General features: G+C 40.5%; 1 protein-coding gene across 4 annotated transcripts in view; it reads left to right on the plus strand.

The window, feature by feature from the left end:
- The first annotated feature begins 1,517 nt into the window (after positions 1 to 1,517).
- ANKRD55 (ankyrin repeat domain 55) overlaps positions 1,518 to 19,388 on the plus strand; it is a 93,887-nt gene continuing 76,016 nt past the window's right edge. The window contains exons 1-4 of one of the 4 annotated variants that reach the window (XM_032336206.1): positions 1,518 to 1,577; positions 6,174 to 6,243; positions 6,335 to 6,425; positions 15,974 to 16,066. In XM_032336206.1, the coding sequence (XP_032192097.1) occupies positions 6,368 to 6,425; positions 15,974 to 16,066 (151 nt within the window). In that variant the 5' untranslated portion in view covers positions 1,518 to 1,577; positions 6,174 to 6,243; positions 6,335 to 6,367. Of the gene's footprint in view, positions 1,578 to 5,808; positions 6,426 to 15,973; positions 16,067 to 19,388 lie in introns of those variants that run through there. The other 3 variants (XM_032336205.1, XM_032336207.1, XM_032336209.1) reach the window with 3 other exon arrangements.

The raw sequence follows: 19,388 nt of genomic DNA on the forward strand, positions 1-19,388 counted from the left end.
AGTTTTAAACGGGAAACTTAGGGAAATGGCATAAAACAGCACACCGCAGAATCATTACATCCAAAGACAATGCAGCTGGTGGGTATAGACCGGCTCCCAAGAGTCACTGGTTGAGGGCTGCTATTGGTTAGGGAGGGCATGAGTAAGCCCCGGAACTTCTGACCTACCCTGAGAGCTAGCCGAGTGGTCTTCTGAATTCTGAAAAAAATACCCTCAAACCAAAATACAGACATAGGCATTTGAAAGTTGAAAGTGAAGCACATTGAAAAGTCTGGGGACTGACAGGATCAGCTAGAGGGAGACAAATAATGAGGACCTAATGAAGTACAATTACAGATAGGGGCAATCGTAAGAAGGAAAAATGAGCTCATTGTATTAAGTGTAACTGGGATGGGGCAGGGAAGCGGCCGCTGCTTGAGGTGAAATATGGAGATCAGTAAGGCCTCTGAGCTGAGACCAAGGACAAGAAGCAGCCTGGTGTGGGAGCCCACTGATCCCAGGGAAGAGGGTTGGAGACCTGCACTACAAGAAGTCTAGTGGCCCTCCAGGAACTGCTTGTCCTCAGTCGGAGACAAGGGAAGTACAAAACTGAGAGTACTTATAAATGGAACCTTTTAGAATCGGTTACAGCAATTTGACATTGCCCCAGCCTTGAAGCCTGTGATGATGGATTTGTCTCCTTGAACATTGTGTAGACTTGTTTGGGCGTCGTCCAGCTTGCATGGAAATTCATAGTAGAAGAGTGTGAAATATGTGATATTTTAAGGTTAGCTTGTCAACTATTACCGAAAAGTATATAAAAATCTGATATAAGCCTTATTTATTTTTTTAAGCCTTATTTATTTTTAAGACTTGCCATTTTCAGTTTAATTTTTAACAAATGTACCTTTAAATTTAGGATAACATTGTTAGTTTAATTAGAGAGGTAGAATTTGTATTGTTGACTCTTTCAGCTTTATTGAGATATGATTTATATAATCACCCATTGAGGTGTTTGGTTATACGAATTTGACAAGTGAACACAGTGTGCGACCATCACCATGATCAAGATACAGAGTATTTCTATCACTCCAGAAGTTCTCTCTGTATGCTTTGTAGTCTGTTCCCTCCCCTGAGAAGCACTCCTTTGATTTCTGTCTCTCTACTTACTGCAAGAATGCCTTGTAAGTGGAGTCATGCGGTGTACAACCCTTTGTGTCTGGCTTCTTTCCCTCAGTGCAATGCTCTTAAGATTCGTCCGCATGTTGCATGTATCAGTACTTCTGTCCTTTTTATGGCTGACTAGTATTCCATCATCATGGGAATGAACATTTGTTCATGAACATTTGCACTGTTCCCAGTTTTGAGTCATAGTAAAGCTGCTATAAACAATCATATGTATTGTGAAACCAGGTATTTTCATTTTTCTTCACAGAATGCCAGGGAGTTGGATCACTGAGCCATATTTATGTTTAACTGTCTAAGAAACTGCTGAGTTATTTTCCAAGACGTCAGTGGCCATCTGCAGCCTGCTGGAGAGCCCCCATCCTTTCCAGCACGCAGTGCGTTGCTAGCTTTTTTAAAAGCTCTCCCAATAGGTGTGTGGTGGTATTTCGTTAAAAAATATGATTTTAATTCATATTTTTCTAATGATTACTAATGTTAAGCATCTTTTCATGTACCTAGTTGCCATCCATGTCTCTTCTTTGGTGACATGTCTGTTCAAATTTTTGCCCCCTTTTTTTTTAAAAGATTTTATTTATTTGACAGAGATCACAAGTGGGCAGAGAGGCAGGCAGGGAGAGAAGGGGAAATAGGCTGGCCGCAGAGCAGAGAGCCCAATGTGGGGCTTGATCCCAGGACCCTGAGATCATGACCTGAGCCGAAGGCAGAGGTTTCAACCAACTGAGTCACCCAAGTGCCCCAAATTTTTGCCCTTCTTAAAATGGGATTGTTTTCTCTTACCAAGTTTTGAGGATTCTCTGTATTCTGGATACAAGTCCTTTATCAGATATGTTTTACAAATATTTTCTCCCTATCTGTAGTTTGTGCTTCCATCATCTTTCAAGCACTTCTTAAAGAGCAAAAGTTTTAATTATGACAAAATATAATCACAGGGGCCATAAGTGATTGAAGAAATAAGTTTTTAGGGGTGCCTGGGTGGCTCAGTGGGTTAAAGCCTGTGCCTTCGACTCGGGTCATAATCCAAGGGTCATGGGATTGAGCCCGGCATTGGGCTCTCTGCTCGGAAGGGAGCTTGCTTCCCCTTTCTCTCTCTGCCTGCCTCTCTGCCTACTTGTGATCTCTGTCTGTCAAACAAATAAATTAAATATAAAAAAGGAATAAGTTTTTAATTTTAATTAAATTTATGTAGCTGCATATGACTAGGGGCTACCACAATGGAGAGTACAGTATATTAATGCCTACAAGTACTTTGAGTGAACAATGTATACATTTTTTATGATTTTTTATTCTATGTTTGTTTTGATTAAGATTTTATTTATTTATTTGAGAGAGAGCATGAGTCAGTTGGGGGGTGGGGAGTTTCAGCAGAGGGAGAAGCAGGCTCCTGGCATGGGGCTCAACCCCAGGATCCTGGGATCATGACCTGAGCCAAGGGCAGACACTTAACCAACTGAGCCACCCAGGCGTCCCTGTTTTGATTATTGATATGTAACAATATGGCTACTGATCTAATAATAAAAACTGGGGTTGGCATTCTGTAAACTTTTTATTTTTCTGTTATTGATTTTTATCATATTTTATTAATGTGTCAGTCCATGACGTTTTGGAAATTTTAAAACTTGGTCCTTTGCCACAGGTAGTCTGAGAAGCATGGCTGCCCAATTTCCCTGACAGGGCTATTTTTTTCTTTTTCTTTTTCTTTTTTAAAGATTTTATTTATTTATTTGACAGACAGAGATCACAAGTAGGCAGGGCAGCAGGCAGAGAGAGAGGAGGAAACAGGCTCCCTGCTGAGCAGAGAGCCCCATGTGATGCGGGGCTCAATCCCAGGACCCTGGGATCATGACCTGAGCTGAAGGCAGAGGCTTTAACCCACTGAGCCACCCAGGCGCCCCAACGGGGCTATTTCTTATTGTAAATCCACTAACCAGCATTCTGGAGAGGGAACTGACTGGTGCCGGGAAGGACTGGAGGACTACTGTCGATAATGGAATCAGGGAAAGCCTCTCTGAAATGGTGACCTTTGAACTGGAGAAAAACACTCCAAATGGAGGGACAGAGCGGCAGAGTTTTGCAAGGCTGGGAGAGGGCATGGCATGTTTATGGAACAGAAAGGAGAGCAGTGTGGCTGGATGTGAGGGTGGGTGATGAGCTGCAGGGGAAGCCAGTGGCCAGGTTTTGCAATCACAGAGACCTCTTCTGTACAGTACAGATAAGAGTTTATGAACTCCATATGCCTGAATAAGGGCCTTATTCAAAATGTACTTGAAGAAACACCCAAATGTTATCTTACACTTGGTTTTAGTTAGATAGCAAGAATTTTCTCTATGTTCAAAGCCTGGAAAGTGGACTCAACAATAGTAACTCTCCTAACAAGTTAGGAAATGGAGTTTTCCTGCCACAGATTAAGGCACCAGGGCCCAGAAAGTTCTTTAACTTGCTTTAATCACAAAGCGAATGAGAAACAAGTTCAAACTCCTATCCTTTCCACTCTGTTTGACTGCCTTTCTTCAAAATGAGCCCCACATAGCCCTTTTACACACATGAAATTGTCTATATTTTAATTTGGTTTTTTGGTAATGTTATAAATGGGTGCAGAAATGTAACAATTATAGAGACTTTGCATTTATTTTGAGAGTATGTCCTCTGTGTTAATTTCTTGAAGCTGCTGTGACAGATTAGCACAAACTTGGCTGAAAATACAGAAATTGTTCTCCCACGCCTCTGGAGATCAGAAGTTCAAAATCAATCAAGCAACGAATGTGTTATGCTCCCTCTGAAGTCCCCAGGGGACAATCTGTTTCTTGCCTCTTGCAGTTTCTAGTGGCTACAAGGGTGCCTGGTTTGGGGCTGTATCATCCAGTCTCTGGTCACATGACTTCCCCTTCTCTTTGTGTGGCTCTTTTAAGGACACTTGTCATTGGATTTGGGGCCCACTCAGATAATCTAGGATGATTTCGACTCGAAATCCTTAATTTAATTTCATATGCAAAAATCCATTTTCCAAATAAGGTCACTTCCACAGATTCTGAGGATTAGGGTGTTTATGCATCTTTTGGGGGACCACCATTAAGCCCACTGCACCCTCCCTGCACTTCAGCCTGGAAACTCTAGGCAGTCAGGGGGAGACCCATCAGACTCAGCTCATCTGTTTCTCTCCTTCACTACCTGCGATCTGAAAAACCAGTGTTTCAGATATTTTGCCCAATTTTCTAGTTGTTTACACAATAGGCAAATCCAGTTCCTATGACTCCACCTTGGCCAGAAGCAGAAGTTGCACCCAAGAGTGTTAAGTTCATTGAGTGTGGAGGACTTGCTCATCCCTGCATCATCAGAGCCTATAGAAATGACTGGAATATGGTGATCCTTCCACAGAAATCGATGAATCAAGGAGCAAATGCGTGAGAAGGAAACTAATCTAAATCGTTCTGCCTCAGTCCTCTGGGCAAGCTTGAGCCATCTTTCCTTAGCTGAGGATGTGCTAGTATGAGTCACTTTATTTGTCAATCCACTAAGCCTTCTCACTTCAGCTTTCATAGCTAATGCAAAAAAAAAAAACAACACCGGGAAATTTAAGAGATTTACCTATGGAGCTCATCTTGCATAATGATTTATAAGAAGTAGGTTTGCTCATGTTTTAAATAAACAGAACACAGGGAATTTGGGTGAAAGGGGCTGATGTGAGAAAGATAAGTGAGTGGCAATATTGCCATAGGGAATTGAGGCCAGACGATGTGTTTAATGGAAAATAAATGATAAGGCAGTGAGAAAATACGAGAAGCAAGAGCTAAGAAAGAAGCTTGCCTAGTGAAGAATATATGTCATAAGTTCTATCAGTCAATATCACAACAAATTATGGTCATATATGAAGAAAAATGGTTTCTGCTTTCATTTGCACATGCACAAACAAAGTTAAAAAGAAAATACTACCATTTTCAATAGCATTTAGGGAGGTACCTGCTGTATGGCTCTGTGATTTACCTCAAAATCAAATTATTTAGAGTATAGAGCTTTGTTTGTTTTGAATTTACCACATCATATTTTTAATGACAAATATAAAATAATAGACCTTTGCCATAGTAAGACTAAAAACACAATGGTGGATGGAGTTAGAAATCTACTACTCTAACTGCAATCCCCTGAGATAACCAGTATTAACAGTTTAGTGGGTATCTTTCTGCATCTTCCTTGGTGTTCCTTAGAACATATATAAATATATTTACATAAACAGTGGGTGGTTTTTGGTTTTATAAAAATGTGAACAAATGAAATATAAACTTTTTTTTTCCATTTAACAATAGATTAGAGACCTCCTACAAGATGAATAGAGAGATTTCCCTCACATCTTTTAATCTAGAGTGTGAATTTACTATCATTTATCTACCTCTTCCTCAAATGATGTATATTCTGATATATATATATATTTTTTCCACCACAGATAATACTGCACTGAACACCCTTGTGATGGCAGACTGTTTTAATTTCATTTTCCTGGGTCTCTTGAGCCTTGAAATCTAATCTTTCAAATGCCACTTGCTTCCCCTTACCCTCCCTGTCATTTGGAGAATGAAGCTAGCCGCCGATGAGCCAGGAAAGCCGATAATCACTCCATACCGCACATGGCCAGCAGCTTCCTGCTACAGTATTTACGTCCTATTCCATTGAGATGGCACTCTCCGCTCACATGACCCAAATGCAGCTCTCACTCCACCAAGAACACAGCTGAATCCAACTGCATTGGCAGCTTTGCACATGCTCCGTCTGGCCCTGTGAATCCTCACTCACCCATTGAGATTTCTTTTAGTTTAAAGCAACATCCCAGCTGCTGAAGCTCCGTGACCTCCAGTGTTTTCCTGGCTCTAATCCAAGGCAGGTGGCCCCCTGCAAATGGCGTTTTTTTAGAGTTTGAGCTTTTTTGTTTATTTGTTGGGGGTCGGAAGGTGTATGGTAATTACCCACAAGCATAGCTGATGAATGGAGCCATAAGAAGTAACTCTTTTTTCTGGCAGGTATTACAGGAAGAACATTTACCTATTGCCATCGTTCGCCTTGACAACAACCTGCAGCTCTAATGCACATGTAATTCACAAACAGAGGTCTTGGCGAGTGATGCTGTATCTGACTGATACGTTGACTGTAACATGTGAGGTGGTGCTTTTTCCCTCTCTAGAAACCTGGATGCTTTTTGTCATTCTGATGGTAAATGATGAGACAGGCAACCATGGATTTCAGCACTCCGTCTGTGTTTGATCAGCAAAAAGGTAAAAACGCTGCTTTCATACATCCTTTGGTTCTTCGCATCTTTAGTTCAGTAGTTGAGATTTTGCAATTCTAAGGGGAAAGAGGGGTGGGTGTGGGTGTGTGTGTGTGTGTGTGTGTAAAGAGGATTTCACACAGAAAAACCTGTTCTAAATGCCCACTTCTTATTTGATAAGCATTTGGAAGGGAAAAATAAGCTTATGGTCTGCTTGTCTTGTTAAAATATTCCGATCTACAAATTTTAAAAATTGGGTTTCAAGCACACCAGCTATTTCAGATAGGATCATCTTTATTCTCATTTGATTTTTTTCAAATCTTCTCAAAAAATGTTATAGTAAGTTATATAAAAAGAATAAATCACATATCTCTTTTCAGTCTATTAACCCAGCATCTCATTTGCTCCAGTTTCAGAGATACTTCTTGATTCCCTTTTAGGAATAGATGTTACCTAGATTTACATTATAGTTGATATATTATCTCATCCGGGGTTGTGGTATGACTTACCACTATGTTATTATTTGCAATGACAGGATATATCTTTATTACTCATAATTTGCAGAGTGGAGGTCATTTTCCACATGAAAAGATTGCTGTGGAATCAGTCCATCTTCATGAAAAGCATGTATTCAGCCATACAGTTTATATGTATCCATTTTGCTTATGAAGTGTTTACATATACGTATACATAATACCTTTGTACAATTATGCATCTTTTCTATGTATGTACAGGAGATTTCCACTCTGCAAATGTCATAGATTTTTTTTAGAATATTTTAAAAAAATATGTGATATACTTTCAGCCACCTGTGAGTATTCTTCAGGATCCTAAAGTTCTTTGGTCATTTCCTTGATTTGGCTACAACATGAAAATGGTGATTGGTGAAAGCCTCATTCAGAAAATTCATTGCTTCTTTCTTTTTCCCTTTTCCTGCTTTAGGCCATACTGTGTTTACTATCCTTCAAGCTACATATGGTTTCATGGGTGAATTATTTTAGTTTGGTGCTTTCTCAAATATTAGTTTTACATTTACATCTCTGAGTAACTGTATGTACAGGTGTCCACACACATATACACACACACAGATTGATCTCCACTTCTGAACTCATTTTGAATTGTGTGTGTGTGTGCACCTTCAGAATGTGCTGTTTCACACTGCATTGGTTGAGGAACGCCATAGAGAAAGTGACTATTACAGCTGTGCCCACAGCCAACCCCTCCCCTGTGTCCGTCTTGTATCCCTGAAGACAATCAGCAAAAGTGAAAATATGCCTAAATCCAAAGACCTAATACTGGCTTAAAAAATGACATTGCTGAGCTATGCAATGCAAAGAGGAGCACAGTGGGTTTATTTTGTAAGGTGAATTTGAGGAAATTGGGACCGACTGAAGAGCTGGCCCTTCATGATGAATTCATCTGTTCCAATGTTGTGACTCCTTACAGGACTGAGCCCCAAACAAAGTTAACTAGTTAACATATTAAATTGTAGCATTCGTTTTCTTTTAGCACCTTTCATGTGAGCTATTCACTGCATTTCCTCCACCCTAGTCGTGACTCTCCCTCATTGAAGTTAACCTTCTCCCTGCCAACTCTATCTCCAGTTCTCAATCCTTTCTTTCTAAGGGTGATATCGTCCAGTGGAAATAGCATAGGCTGGAATGGTAGGTTGACTTCTTAGCTGTGCGACCTTTGCCAATTACCTAACCTCTCTGGGTCTTATTTTCTTCAGCAATAAAATGGAGGCAGTAATGCTGGCCTAGCAGGGTTGTTGTGAGAATGTAACATAATTTGTAAAAAGCACCAGTCCCATTGCCTAATGTGCCATAGAAACCTTTAAATTGTGGTGCTTTTGTTATTATTGTTGCTATTATAATTACTACTACCTTGGACTGTGAGTACCTCAAATGTGAAAGGCTCTTCACTTCTCTATCTCCAGCTTGAATTTAGCAGTTCTCAGAACAAATGCTTAAAAGCATGCAAGGCCATAATGGTTTAGACCATCAAATAGATTTTAAATACCAATATTGTGTAGCTGGGCAAACCACAACAAAGTGACCGTCTCTCTAAAAGTTGAATGTTGGCTTTATTTGAGGGCTTTCCGTGAATTCTGAAGATTTAGAAAAATAAAAATTCTAGTAGATGCAGATTTGAGGAAAGATGGGCTATCTGGAAGGATCTTAGAAGTCATGTAATCCATTGGTTCTCAAATGTAGCCCCACATAAGAATCACATGAATAGGTTTTGAAAATGCTGATGCCTGGATCTCCAGTTTAATTGGTGTGGGGTGTGGCCTAACAAAAGCTCCCCAGGAAGATCTCTGTACAATGAAGTTTGAAAACCATTCATCCAACCCATCCCCCTAACTTCTCCGATGGGAAGAATGAAGCACAGAGAGATTAAAAGTCAGGCCCTGTTTGTATTAAGACACGCAGCTAATCAGTAATAGAGGGGACTGAGACCCAGGTGTTCACTCTCCAGACAACAGAACAATAAGAAATTTCTCTTCATGGGTGGTCTACTATGGGGTGGTGGTAGGGCTCATGCTGCTCTGGTTTATGGGTTCCCAGAGAACGCTTAGCACTGTACACTTGAAAAATATGACACAGAATGACCATCCGGGTTCAAATGATGTGGATATGCTAAATCTGAATCCCTCCAATGGCATTTTTCTCTATTTTCTATATTTCTCTTTGGTAGAATGAGTCATCCTTATGCTAGGGGCACGGGGATGGAGGGCAATTGCTCATGTCCTGTCTCAGTTTTCTTCCCATTTGCATGCACCTGGGCAAACTGATCTCTGTGTCTGAAAAATGTGCAGGGACAGAGCTGCTGGGAGGCTTGAAGATCTGGTTTTCTGACTGGCCAAAAGAATTAGAGCCGTGTTTCTGGCTTGCTTTGTTAAATTGTGACGCAGGAAGCCTGGGTCTTCAGAGCTCTCCACTCCTGCTTTGTGCTTCTTGCTCTCACCATAGCAACATCACTTCTGGTCCCACGTGCTCCTTCTGGCTGTCTTCCCTCTCAGAGCCCACATGCAGGAAAGGACCTGTAGTAAAATCATTTACTACAGAACACAAAGGTTCTTCCTGCAGTGGAGATGTTATATAACTGAAGAGATTTACGTTGTAAGCTTTGTCTCTAATTGTGGAAAGAAAAGGTTTGTGATGCCTGAAGGAGGAACCCAAGGCCTCAGAGGGAGAACAGGAGCTGGACAACTGGTCCCAAGGGTCTTGCCTATACCCAGCCCTGAGCAGGGCCTGGGAAGTTAAGCATTTGATGAGCAGTGTGTCTGTGGGCACCTGAGGGGGCTGGGGGCCACCCCACAGGCCTTTCACTGGTAAGGGTGCTGAGACAATGGGAGGAGGGCCAGGCGCTCTGGTGCAGATTCAATTCCTGCAGTAGAATCCTAGAGCTACCTGGCAAGTACCATAGGATGGGTTGCTTAAAACAACAGAAAGGCATGGTCTCCTACTTCTAGAGGCCAGAAGTACGAAATAAAAATGTCAGCTTGCTCCTTCCGGAATCTTCCTTGCCTTTTCCCTCTGCAGGTACTTTACCTCGAATACATTTGATAAGAACAAAGGTTTACTGAGCACTTACCAGACCCAGGCTCTGTGCCACATGCACGTATACTGGCTCATTTAACCCTCATATCTGCCCCACTATTATTTTCCCCCCGTTTACCAAGGAGGGAATTTTTTATTATTATTATTTTTAATTTATTTATTTGATAGACAGAGATCACAAGTAGGCAGAGAGGCAGGCAGAGAGAGAGGGGGAAGCAGGCTCCCTGCTGAGCAGAGAGCCTGATGTGGGCTCAATCCCAGGACCTTGGGATCATAACCTGAGCCAAAGGCAGAGGCTTTAACCCACTGAGCCACCCAGGTGCCCTAAGGAGGGAATTTTTCCAAAAGTTATGACTGACCCAAGGTTACAACAGACAAAATGGCAATGCTGAGATTCAAGCATAAATCGTCTGGACTTCAAAACTCATGTTGGATCTAGACAGTACTCTTCCTTCATCAACCGTACATTTTAAGGAAGAAGTAGAGATTAATGAAAATTCAAATTAATGAGGCGGTATTTTCATAATCAAGCTGTTCTTCCGTTGTGTTGTGGATTTTTGAAACTCCCACACACAGATGTGACAGTTTTCATTTCCAACTTTTCATCCAAAATGGGAATGCTAAACAAAAAGAATTTAGAGTATACAGATTTGCACTTTGCTGAAAAAGCAAAAGTGAAAAGTCTGGGTGACATCCAGATACCCCCACAGGAAGAGAAAGCAAATTTCCAACGAGTTTTGGGAAGAGAGCAGAGCAAAGTCAGGCAAAGGAGACAAGACAGAGAGGGAATGATATGGGCTCACATGATGATTTTAGGCTTAAAAACCTTGATTGGGTGCCTAGAGTGAAACCCAGGAACACTGAGGAGAATGCTGTGATTCATTTTCAGACTGATAAAGGAAGATAGGCCGGTAAATCATCAATCCATAGGTTTAGAAGCAGAATATCTTGGCCTCTGGAAAATGCTTAGCCTTCTCCCTCTTTTGGTGAAGGAAGAGGAGCAGAGGGAAAATGAGAGATGAGCGAATTCTTTCTCCAGTGTTGTTGCCCACTGGAGACCAAGTTTCATCAAACAAGTTTGCTGGAAGCCTGCCCTTCGCCCTTACTTGTTTCCCCGCTGTCCCTTTGGCACAAGAACCTCCTTCCCATCAACCAACTCCTGGGAGAAGTTGTAATAGTCCAGTCCTCTCCTGGCACCTCTTCGGAGCCTAGCTGAAAGGAAGCCCTTGACTAGTCTTATCCACACAATTACTATTCACAACCTTAGAGAGCCATGAAAAATGCAAGCGATTCCGCGGGTTGGGAATTAGAAATATGGTGTCATTGTCACTATTCTCCTCTAGAGGACAGCCCTACCTGGGGAATGGGACCTCTTACCCTGTGATGCATCCCAAGGCAGATCCAGGAATGGTAGCCCGAGGGAATGGAGGTAACTGGGTCCCGTATGTCTCCTCCATTAACCCTGACATTATGTCCCACATCGTAGCCAAATCAACTCCAGAAGGCAAATCCTCTATTCAGCCCCTTGTTCAGAAGTCAGCTGGGGCCCCACACTGAGCTTTTCTTACCATCTCTATTCATTAACTCGATATTTCTGTAACAACTATTAAGCAACTGTGTTGAGTAACTGATACTCATATATTTTTCTCCTTGATCCAACCATTTGGATGCAAGAATATTTTAATGGAGTGTGAAAGAGAAATGACTGACTACACATGTAGCTATGATTATTACCAAACACATATGAAACAAACATCTGACCTGTCCCCAAATATGAGACAGGGTGAGAAGATGAGGGTCTGGATGCACATCTGGATGCACTTGCAGAAAGGCCACATCCAACTAGGAGTCACTCTTAACACTTCTATCAGGAAGGCTGCCAGTCAGTCAGTGTGAAATGTTGGGTGATTCTGAGAATCCATCTATAGAAGGAGGATGATCTCAGCTCTTCTGATTTATCTCCTAAAATCATGGTGGTTTAACCTAAAACTTACCAGCTTCCAACTAATAGATAGATTTGTGTGCTTAATAAGGACCCTTAGTTTGTTTTCTCTTTGTGAAACTTCAAAATGTTACTTGATCATCAATGATCGTCTTTTATTGGGTCTATTGGGGAGGAGGAAAAGGGAAGACTGTCCTTTTACACAGGAGGTATTTCTACTTCAGAATGTACCTCAGAATTTTGAAATATACATGTACAATATTTAATAACATCCTAATCCTTTCTTAACTTTTTGTTTAAAAATAATTTCAAGCTTAAGGAAATGTTGTAAAAATAGTATTAAGAACACTTGACTGTCTTTTACACAGATTCACCTCACATTAACATTTTGCCCAATTTGCTTTATTGTTGGCTTTCTTCTCTATCTCTCTCTGAACCACATCTCCAAGTCTCTGCCTCTCTCTGCCTCTATGTATATATATATGCATGTGTGTCCATATACTTTAATCTGTCTGCATTCCAATTTTGTCTAGTGAGCCAGTCATGTCTTTCATATCGTTTCCTCCAGTACTTGATCTCATCTAGGATTAAGTATTACATTTAGTTGTCATGTGTCTTATGTTCCCTTTCTTTTGGAACACTTCTGCATACTTCCTTTGTCTTTTATGACATTGACATTTTGAAATTACAGTCTCTCTCTCTCTCTCTCTTTTCATAGTGAGTTCCTCTTTCTGGGTTTGTCTGACACTCCCTCATGACTAGGTTTAGACTATGCCTTTCCAGCCAAAGTGCCACAGGGTGATGTCTCCATCTCAGGTTATCACAACATCATTTAAATCTTTTTAAATGGTAATTGGAAGTGACAGGTGTTGTACTTCTACATATCAAGAAGTTCTTAGTGGTTTTTTTTAATATACTAGGATTTTTTTTTTTCTGTTGTAAAATTAGCACCACCTTCTTCAAAATAGTCAAGCAATACAAAAAGGATTTCAGCATAAAAAGTGTTGTATTCTAGGGGTCGCTGGGTGGCTCAGTGGGTTAAAGTCTCTGCCTTCAGCTCAGATCATGGTCCCAGGGTCCTGGGATCAAGCCCCACATTGGGCTCTCTGCTCCGCAGGGAGCCTGCTTCCTCCCCTTCTCTGCCTGCCTCTCTGCCTACTATGATCTCTGTCTCAAATAAATAAATAAAATCTTAAAAAAAAAAAAAAGTGTTGTATTCTAGCAATACAGGTGTTGTATAGCTCGCAAATGGCTCTGTTCTTCAGTCTGTGAGCCCAGCCTGTCCTCAGCTTCTCAGCCACCAAGATGGACTCACAGTAATTCACCCTTCCTGCTAGGGCTGGGAAGTAGCTTTCAAAGGGAGATAAAGGAAATCAGGCCAAGCATATTAATCAGCATCATTAATCAGAAGAAGAGCAGTAACTGGTTTATTAAGCAGCTCCCACGTGCTAGGTGGTGTGCTTAAATCTTTACTCCTGTTAATGTCACACAAACCTCAGTATGTCCCATCTTTGGTTGTCTGAGGTCACATGACTTACCCGGCACCCCATAGGACAAGGGCAAACCTGCCAGTTTAACTTCAGCTTCTGAAACCCAACCCCTCCTCACACTTCCCTTTACCACAAAATTAGACTTTGTGGTCTCTGATAACTCACTGCATCCACCACTTCATGACTCCTAGCACAAGAAGGAAAAGAAAGGTAGTGGCACCTCAAGTGGGGCTGGTGGGAGCTGACAGCCCTAAAGTGGCTACCCCATGCTGAATGTCCAGTTGCAATGAACTCTGACCAGTGGCTTTTGCTCATTGTGACAGCCTGACCTCTTCTAGGGTATCAGTGGATCCAGTCTCCACAGCCAGCTGCCTTGGGAGCAGAGAAGGGCACCAGCATCCTGGGAGACAAGTCTGCAGCTAAAAGGTTGGGGTTACACTGGAGTGGGACCTAGGGAGCCAAAGTGATAGAAGTTGGGTATTTGCAAAGTCAAGGCTTGGGTTCCATCACAGAAGCTTCAGAAACCAGGTTGGGTTTTTTTTTGTTTGGTTGGTTTTTTTTTAAGATTTTATTTATTTGGCATAGAGACAGACAGTGAGAGAGGAAGCACAAGCAGGGAGGACGGGAGAGGAAGAAGCAGGCTTCCTGCTGAGCAGGGAACCTGATGTGGGGCTTGGTTCCAGGACCCTGGGATCACAACCTTGGCTAAAGGCAGACGCCTAATGACTGAGCCACCTAGGCACCCCAAGAAACCAGTTTCTTTTCTTTCTTTTTTTTTTTTTTTTAAGATTTTATTTATTTATTTGACAGACAGAGATCACAAGTAGGCAGAGAGGAGAGAGAGAGAGAGAGAGGAGGAAGCAGGCTCCCTGCCGAGCAGAGATTCCCCATTCAGGGCTCGCTGGGATCATGACCTGAGCTGAAGGCAGAGGCTTTAACCCACTGAGCCACCCAGGTGCCCCAAGAAACCAATTTCTTTATCATACTCCTACTCAGCACATTTGTTCTGGGCAGCACACTGTTGATGTTTCTCCAAAAGACAGTTTAGGGAGCCCAGCTCTGTAAACAAGGTCACACATAAACAGCATTTGATAGAAAGAAAAAAAGAATTTTTTTGACATCAATATCCTGTGGTTTGATTGTGAATAACCCTGAGACCATTTCTTTGTTCTTTAACTCACCATAGTAAATCAGAGCACAGTCTACTATAAGGTTGTTTTTTTTTTTAACTTATTTTTAAGAACTGTGAGAGAGACACCTGAAATTCATCTGAATTGACATTTTTATTCTTCTGATTACTTAGTGCTATTTAAAAAATGCTGTGCTAGAATTTTGGCTAAAAGTTGACTGACTCAGCATGACCACTGAACACAGGAATCAAGACGGGCTCACAAATATCTGGTTTCAGGTAGTCAGAGTGGAAATCAATTTCAGGATTAGAACAGTCATATTTTGGAATTGGAAGGAACCTCAGTGTGTAATCCAACTCCCTCACTTTTTACATGTAAAGACTGAAACATAGAGCTATTGATGGGGATAAAGTATAATGCTGTAATGGGTCCTAGAGCCAAACTGAACAAGGCCAGTACCACCACTTACTGTGTGACCCAGCTGTTTAACATCTCTACGGCTTCATTCTCCTACCTTGTAAATTAAGATGAAGCTACTACCAAGGACTGCTTATCTAGATTGAATTAATGAATACATTCAAAGCCCCCTGTAACCATGCTTGGCTCATAGTAATCATTCAGTGAGGGCTAGTGGTGGTTTTAGGATTGTTGTAAAGAGGGTTATAACGAGGGTTGTTCTAAAGATTTAATGAATACATACAAAGCAGTTGGACTACACATGGCCCCAGAGTAATCACTCCACAAGTGCCGGTGATTCTTACAAATGACTTACATAAGATCACATGGACAACTGGTCTTCCCAGGTCAAGAGAACATCTTACCCTTTAAGCTGGCTCCTCCTTAGTAATGAATACATGGCATAGCACCACTGTTTTTTGTGGAAATTGGAAGGTACAGAATTTTTCTGGGCAGGAAAACCACATCAGAAGGAAATGAATTCTCTAGGAAAGCTCACACATCTTGGACTACTTCTACTTTGCCTGTCCTCTGTTACCGGTGTTCTGTCGCCTTCCAGATTAAACTCTTCCCTTCGCTGAAAAGCCAATCTACCTGCTAGCTTTCACTGTCCATGCTGGTGCAAAGCAGGTTTCTGGGCTCTCGACGCAGTTCTGGGAATCTATCTGATTTTGAGGCAGAATGTTATTTATTTATTTATTTATGTGCTAGATTTTTTAGATTATTTTTATTATAATATAAATAATATAAAATATTATAATATAATGTATTATTTGCCCCAGAGGTGCAGGTCTGTGAATCATCAGGCTTACACACTTCACATCACTCCAGAATGTCATTTTTTAAAAACTTAATAGTTTTATTATGTTGTACTATTTGATAGAGGAAAACTCCCTCGGTACTCTTTTTTTTTTCTTTCAATTTTATTGGATATTCTTACTCATTTTTTGTTTTATTTTTGCTTTTGGAAGAATGCTGCATTAATACAAGTTCAAGGTATAAAGCCGTAACCAATGAAGACTTTCCCACCCTGCCAAACTCTCCTAGCCACAAAGCAAAACCATGTAAGCAGTTTCCTATGTATTCTTTTAGAGAGATTCTGTGTAGGTGAGCCAATAGTTAAATATATTCTTTTTTTCTTCTTTAAAGCATAGAGTTGGGGCACCTGGGTGGCTCAGTGGGTTAAAGCCTCTGCCTTTGGCTCAGGTCATGATCTCAGGGTCCTGGGATTGAGCCCCGCATCTGCATCCAGCTCTCTGCTCAGCGGGGAGCCTGCTTCCCCTCTCTCTCTCTCCCTGCCTCTCTGCCTACTTGTGATCTCTGTCAGATAAATAAATAAATAAATCTTTAAAGCATAAAGTTATCCATTTGTTCTTACAAATTAAAAGTAGTATCATTTTACTGACCCTGATCCCCCAGAAAACTATTGTAACTTTTATTGAAATGACATTAAACTTACAAATGAATCTGTAATAATAATTAAAATTTATCATCCTAATTTGTTTGCCCTTTCTGGGAATATGGCATATATCTCCATCAATTAAACTCTTCTGTTATATGGCTCAACAAAAATCTGTAGTTTTCCTCAATTAGATTTTAAATATTTATTCCTGGGCATTTCATATTTTCATTATAATGAGTTATTTTCTGTGTAAGGAGGACTGATTTTCCTGCTTATATTATTTATTACAAAGAACTATCTAGTTTTATATTGATTTTAAAATCTGCTAATTTAATCAGTTATTATTATTACCTCTAATAGTTTCGTCATTAATTCTCTTGTGCCATCTTATGTACAGGATGAAATCTGGCGGACTGTTTTCAAAACCTGTTTTGCCACTTAACAGCTGTACAACTATGGGGAAATTATTAAACTTCTCCATGCTTCAATATCCTTATCTATAAATTGGGATAAAGATACCACCTACTTCATAAAATTGTTGAAGCAAATAAACAGCCTAATTCAAATGATACTGCTGGGACAGTACTTGGAACATGAGTCATCCATAAAGTTAGCTATTATTAAAACTATGATAATTTTGCTCTCCCTTTGTGATCACTGTATCTTTTTTTTTTTGTTTCATACTTACTGTATTAGATTACATTTGTCTTCTTTCTTCTCTATTGTTTTACTATTAAATATGATATTTGGAACTGATTAGAAATAAATTCACTTAGCCATACTTAGAATGTAAGCTTTTAGCTGTAAAAGCTTTTTTAGATTCTTAACTCAAATTGTCATGTATTTCCCCTTTGTTCTAGTGCTGTGATGTATTTTATTAATAGACATCAAGAAATCAAAATGATGTAGTTTTGGAGTATACTTGAGGTTAGGTGGGGTGAGGTCCAGAGCCTAGGACCAAGAAAAAAATTCTTCAGATGTCTTTGGTGCAAAATGGTGGTTTTATTAAAGCAAAATGGAGTTAGGGGAATTAAGGGAAAGGGAGGTTTCAAAAGAACTTTCATATGCTAAAGAGGACCGGGGACTGACAAACAAGATACTGAGGAGATACTGGAGGCGTTGCCATTATTTTCCACTCGAGCAAGGTATTAACATTTCGGTAGTTGGGAGATCCCAGGAAGAATGTCACACCTGTCCCACCAAAGAGCCGGGGGATGGGGGAGGTTGCAGGGTGTTAGCTTACGCTTTGTCTTTAGCTGGCCTTCTGCTCCATTACAAACATCTTTATAAATGATAAAGTATTTGATAAATGATAATTTATAACTGACTTATAAATTATAAACTTTCAATATCCAACTGAATTTTATCTGGTAAAATTTAATTTAAAACTTAGAATTCTGTGCTCATAAACTGAATTCTTCTGTAGGTGCCTCCCTGTGTGTTTGTGTGCGTGTTATCAGTTTTGCTGCCTTAGAAAATAAATTTGAGGGGGTGTCTGGCTGGCTCAGTTGGTAGAGGATCGAGCTCTTAATCCTGGGGTTGTGAGTTCAAGCCGCATCTTGGATGTAGAGATTATTTTAAAGGAAAATCTTTTTTAAAAAATAAGCAATTAGCAAAATTTCTCTTTTTCAGTGCTTCAGTTTGGGAATTATTTGTTCTTTGGTCATTTGATTTTTATCTTAACTTAAAGAATTCAGTCAACCTCACTTTAGAATCTTTATGCTATTACTACTAACTTTAACCCTCTCCCTGGTGTACAACCGACTCTTCATAGATACATTTCCAATTTTCAGTTAACGTGTGAATTTTATTTTTGCTACAAATGAGTTTAAACTCCAGGACAGTGATGTCTGTCAGGCAGAATGCTGAACCACGCAGCTGGTGCCCCAGAGAGGAGAGCAGGGCAAAAGCTCTGTTGAGAGAATGGAACGTAGAATGACCATCCAGCACAAAAGAAAGGTCACAACTTCACATTCATATGTCAGAGCTTTGCCTCCTGAGAGAAAAGGCAGTTATATACAATAATGCACCTGGGTCAGAGGGTGGAATCTGAGGCCTGACAGCCTGCAGCCTCTTCTGAGTTACACCATGTACTTACTACCTATGTGACTTTGAGTAAGTCACTTTCCTGCCCTATGCCTCAGTTTCCCCATCAGTAAAATGGGGCTAATTTGTAGTACCTACTTCATAAGGTGAAAATTAAATGAACTGATTTACAGAAAGGGTTTAGTACAGTGCCTGGTGCATAAAAAACATGAAACTCTTAACCATCCTTATGACTCCTTTTCAGACAGTGACAGAGACATGAAGAGCACAGTAACAGTGGATACAATCACAGTGACTGGTAGACACTGTTGTCCTGTAAAAGTGACTGTTATCCTAGTTTTTGCTAACTTTGGGGTTCTAAGTTTTTTAATTCCTTCCAATACGCTACCAAAAATTCAGAATTCAGAACTCTGCTGGAAACCCAAAAAAGCTCAGAACCTTGACTGTGGACTAACCACAAGACTCTGTGGAATGTGCCTGAGGTGCACTTTGGCTCTGTCCCCAAGTTCATGTGTGTACCACTACAGAGAGGGCAGGTCAGGGCTTCTGCTTGCCAAGCCACAGTTTAAGGGAACAGGAGGTAGGAAGAGCCTCTTGTGGGGAGTTAATAATAATTTAGTTTATGATAAGGTTGCCTCCACAAAGCAGCAAGGAAAGGGACCAATTATCCGCTAATTGGTTATTTGAGAAAAAATTGTAGCATACAAAAATTTAGTTTAGAAATTCTGTATTAATTATAGTTCAATATTAACATGTAAGTTAGGACCTTAGGCTTAAGGTCCCACAAATCCTGACCTCTCTAATCATAAAAGCAGCGCAGTAAATTTTGTAAATGCAGTATCCATAAATTTTGAAGATGTATTTTTCAAAAACCAGCAAAACACTTGAAAACTTGAGTAGCAAACAGGGGAAATAACTGCAGCACAGGTAACAGGTGA

The sequence above is a fragment of the Mustela erminea genome, chromosome 3 (assembly GCF_009829155.1).
Source record: "Mustela erminea isolate mMusErm1 chromosome 3, mMusErm1.Pri, whole genome shotgun sequence".
Taxonomy (NCBI): domain Eukaryota; kingdom Metazoa; phylum Chordata; class Mammalia; order Carnivora; family Mustelidae; genus Mustela; species Mustela erminea.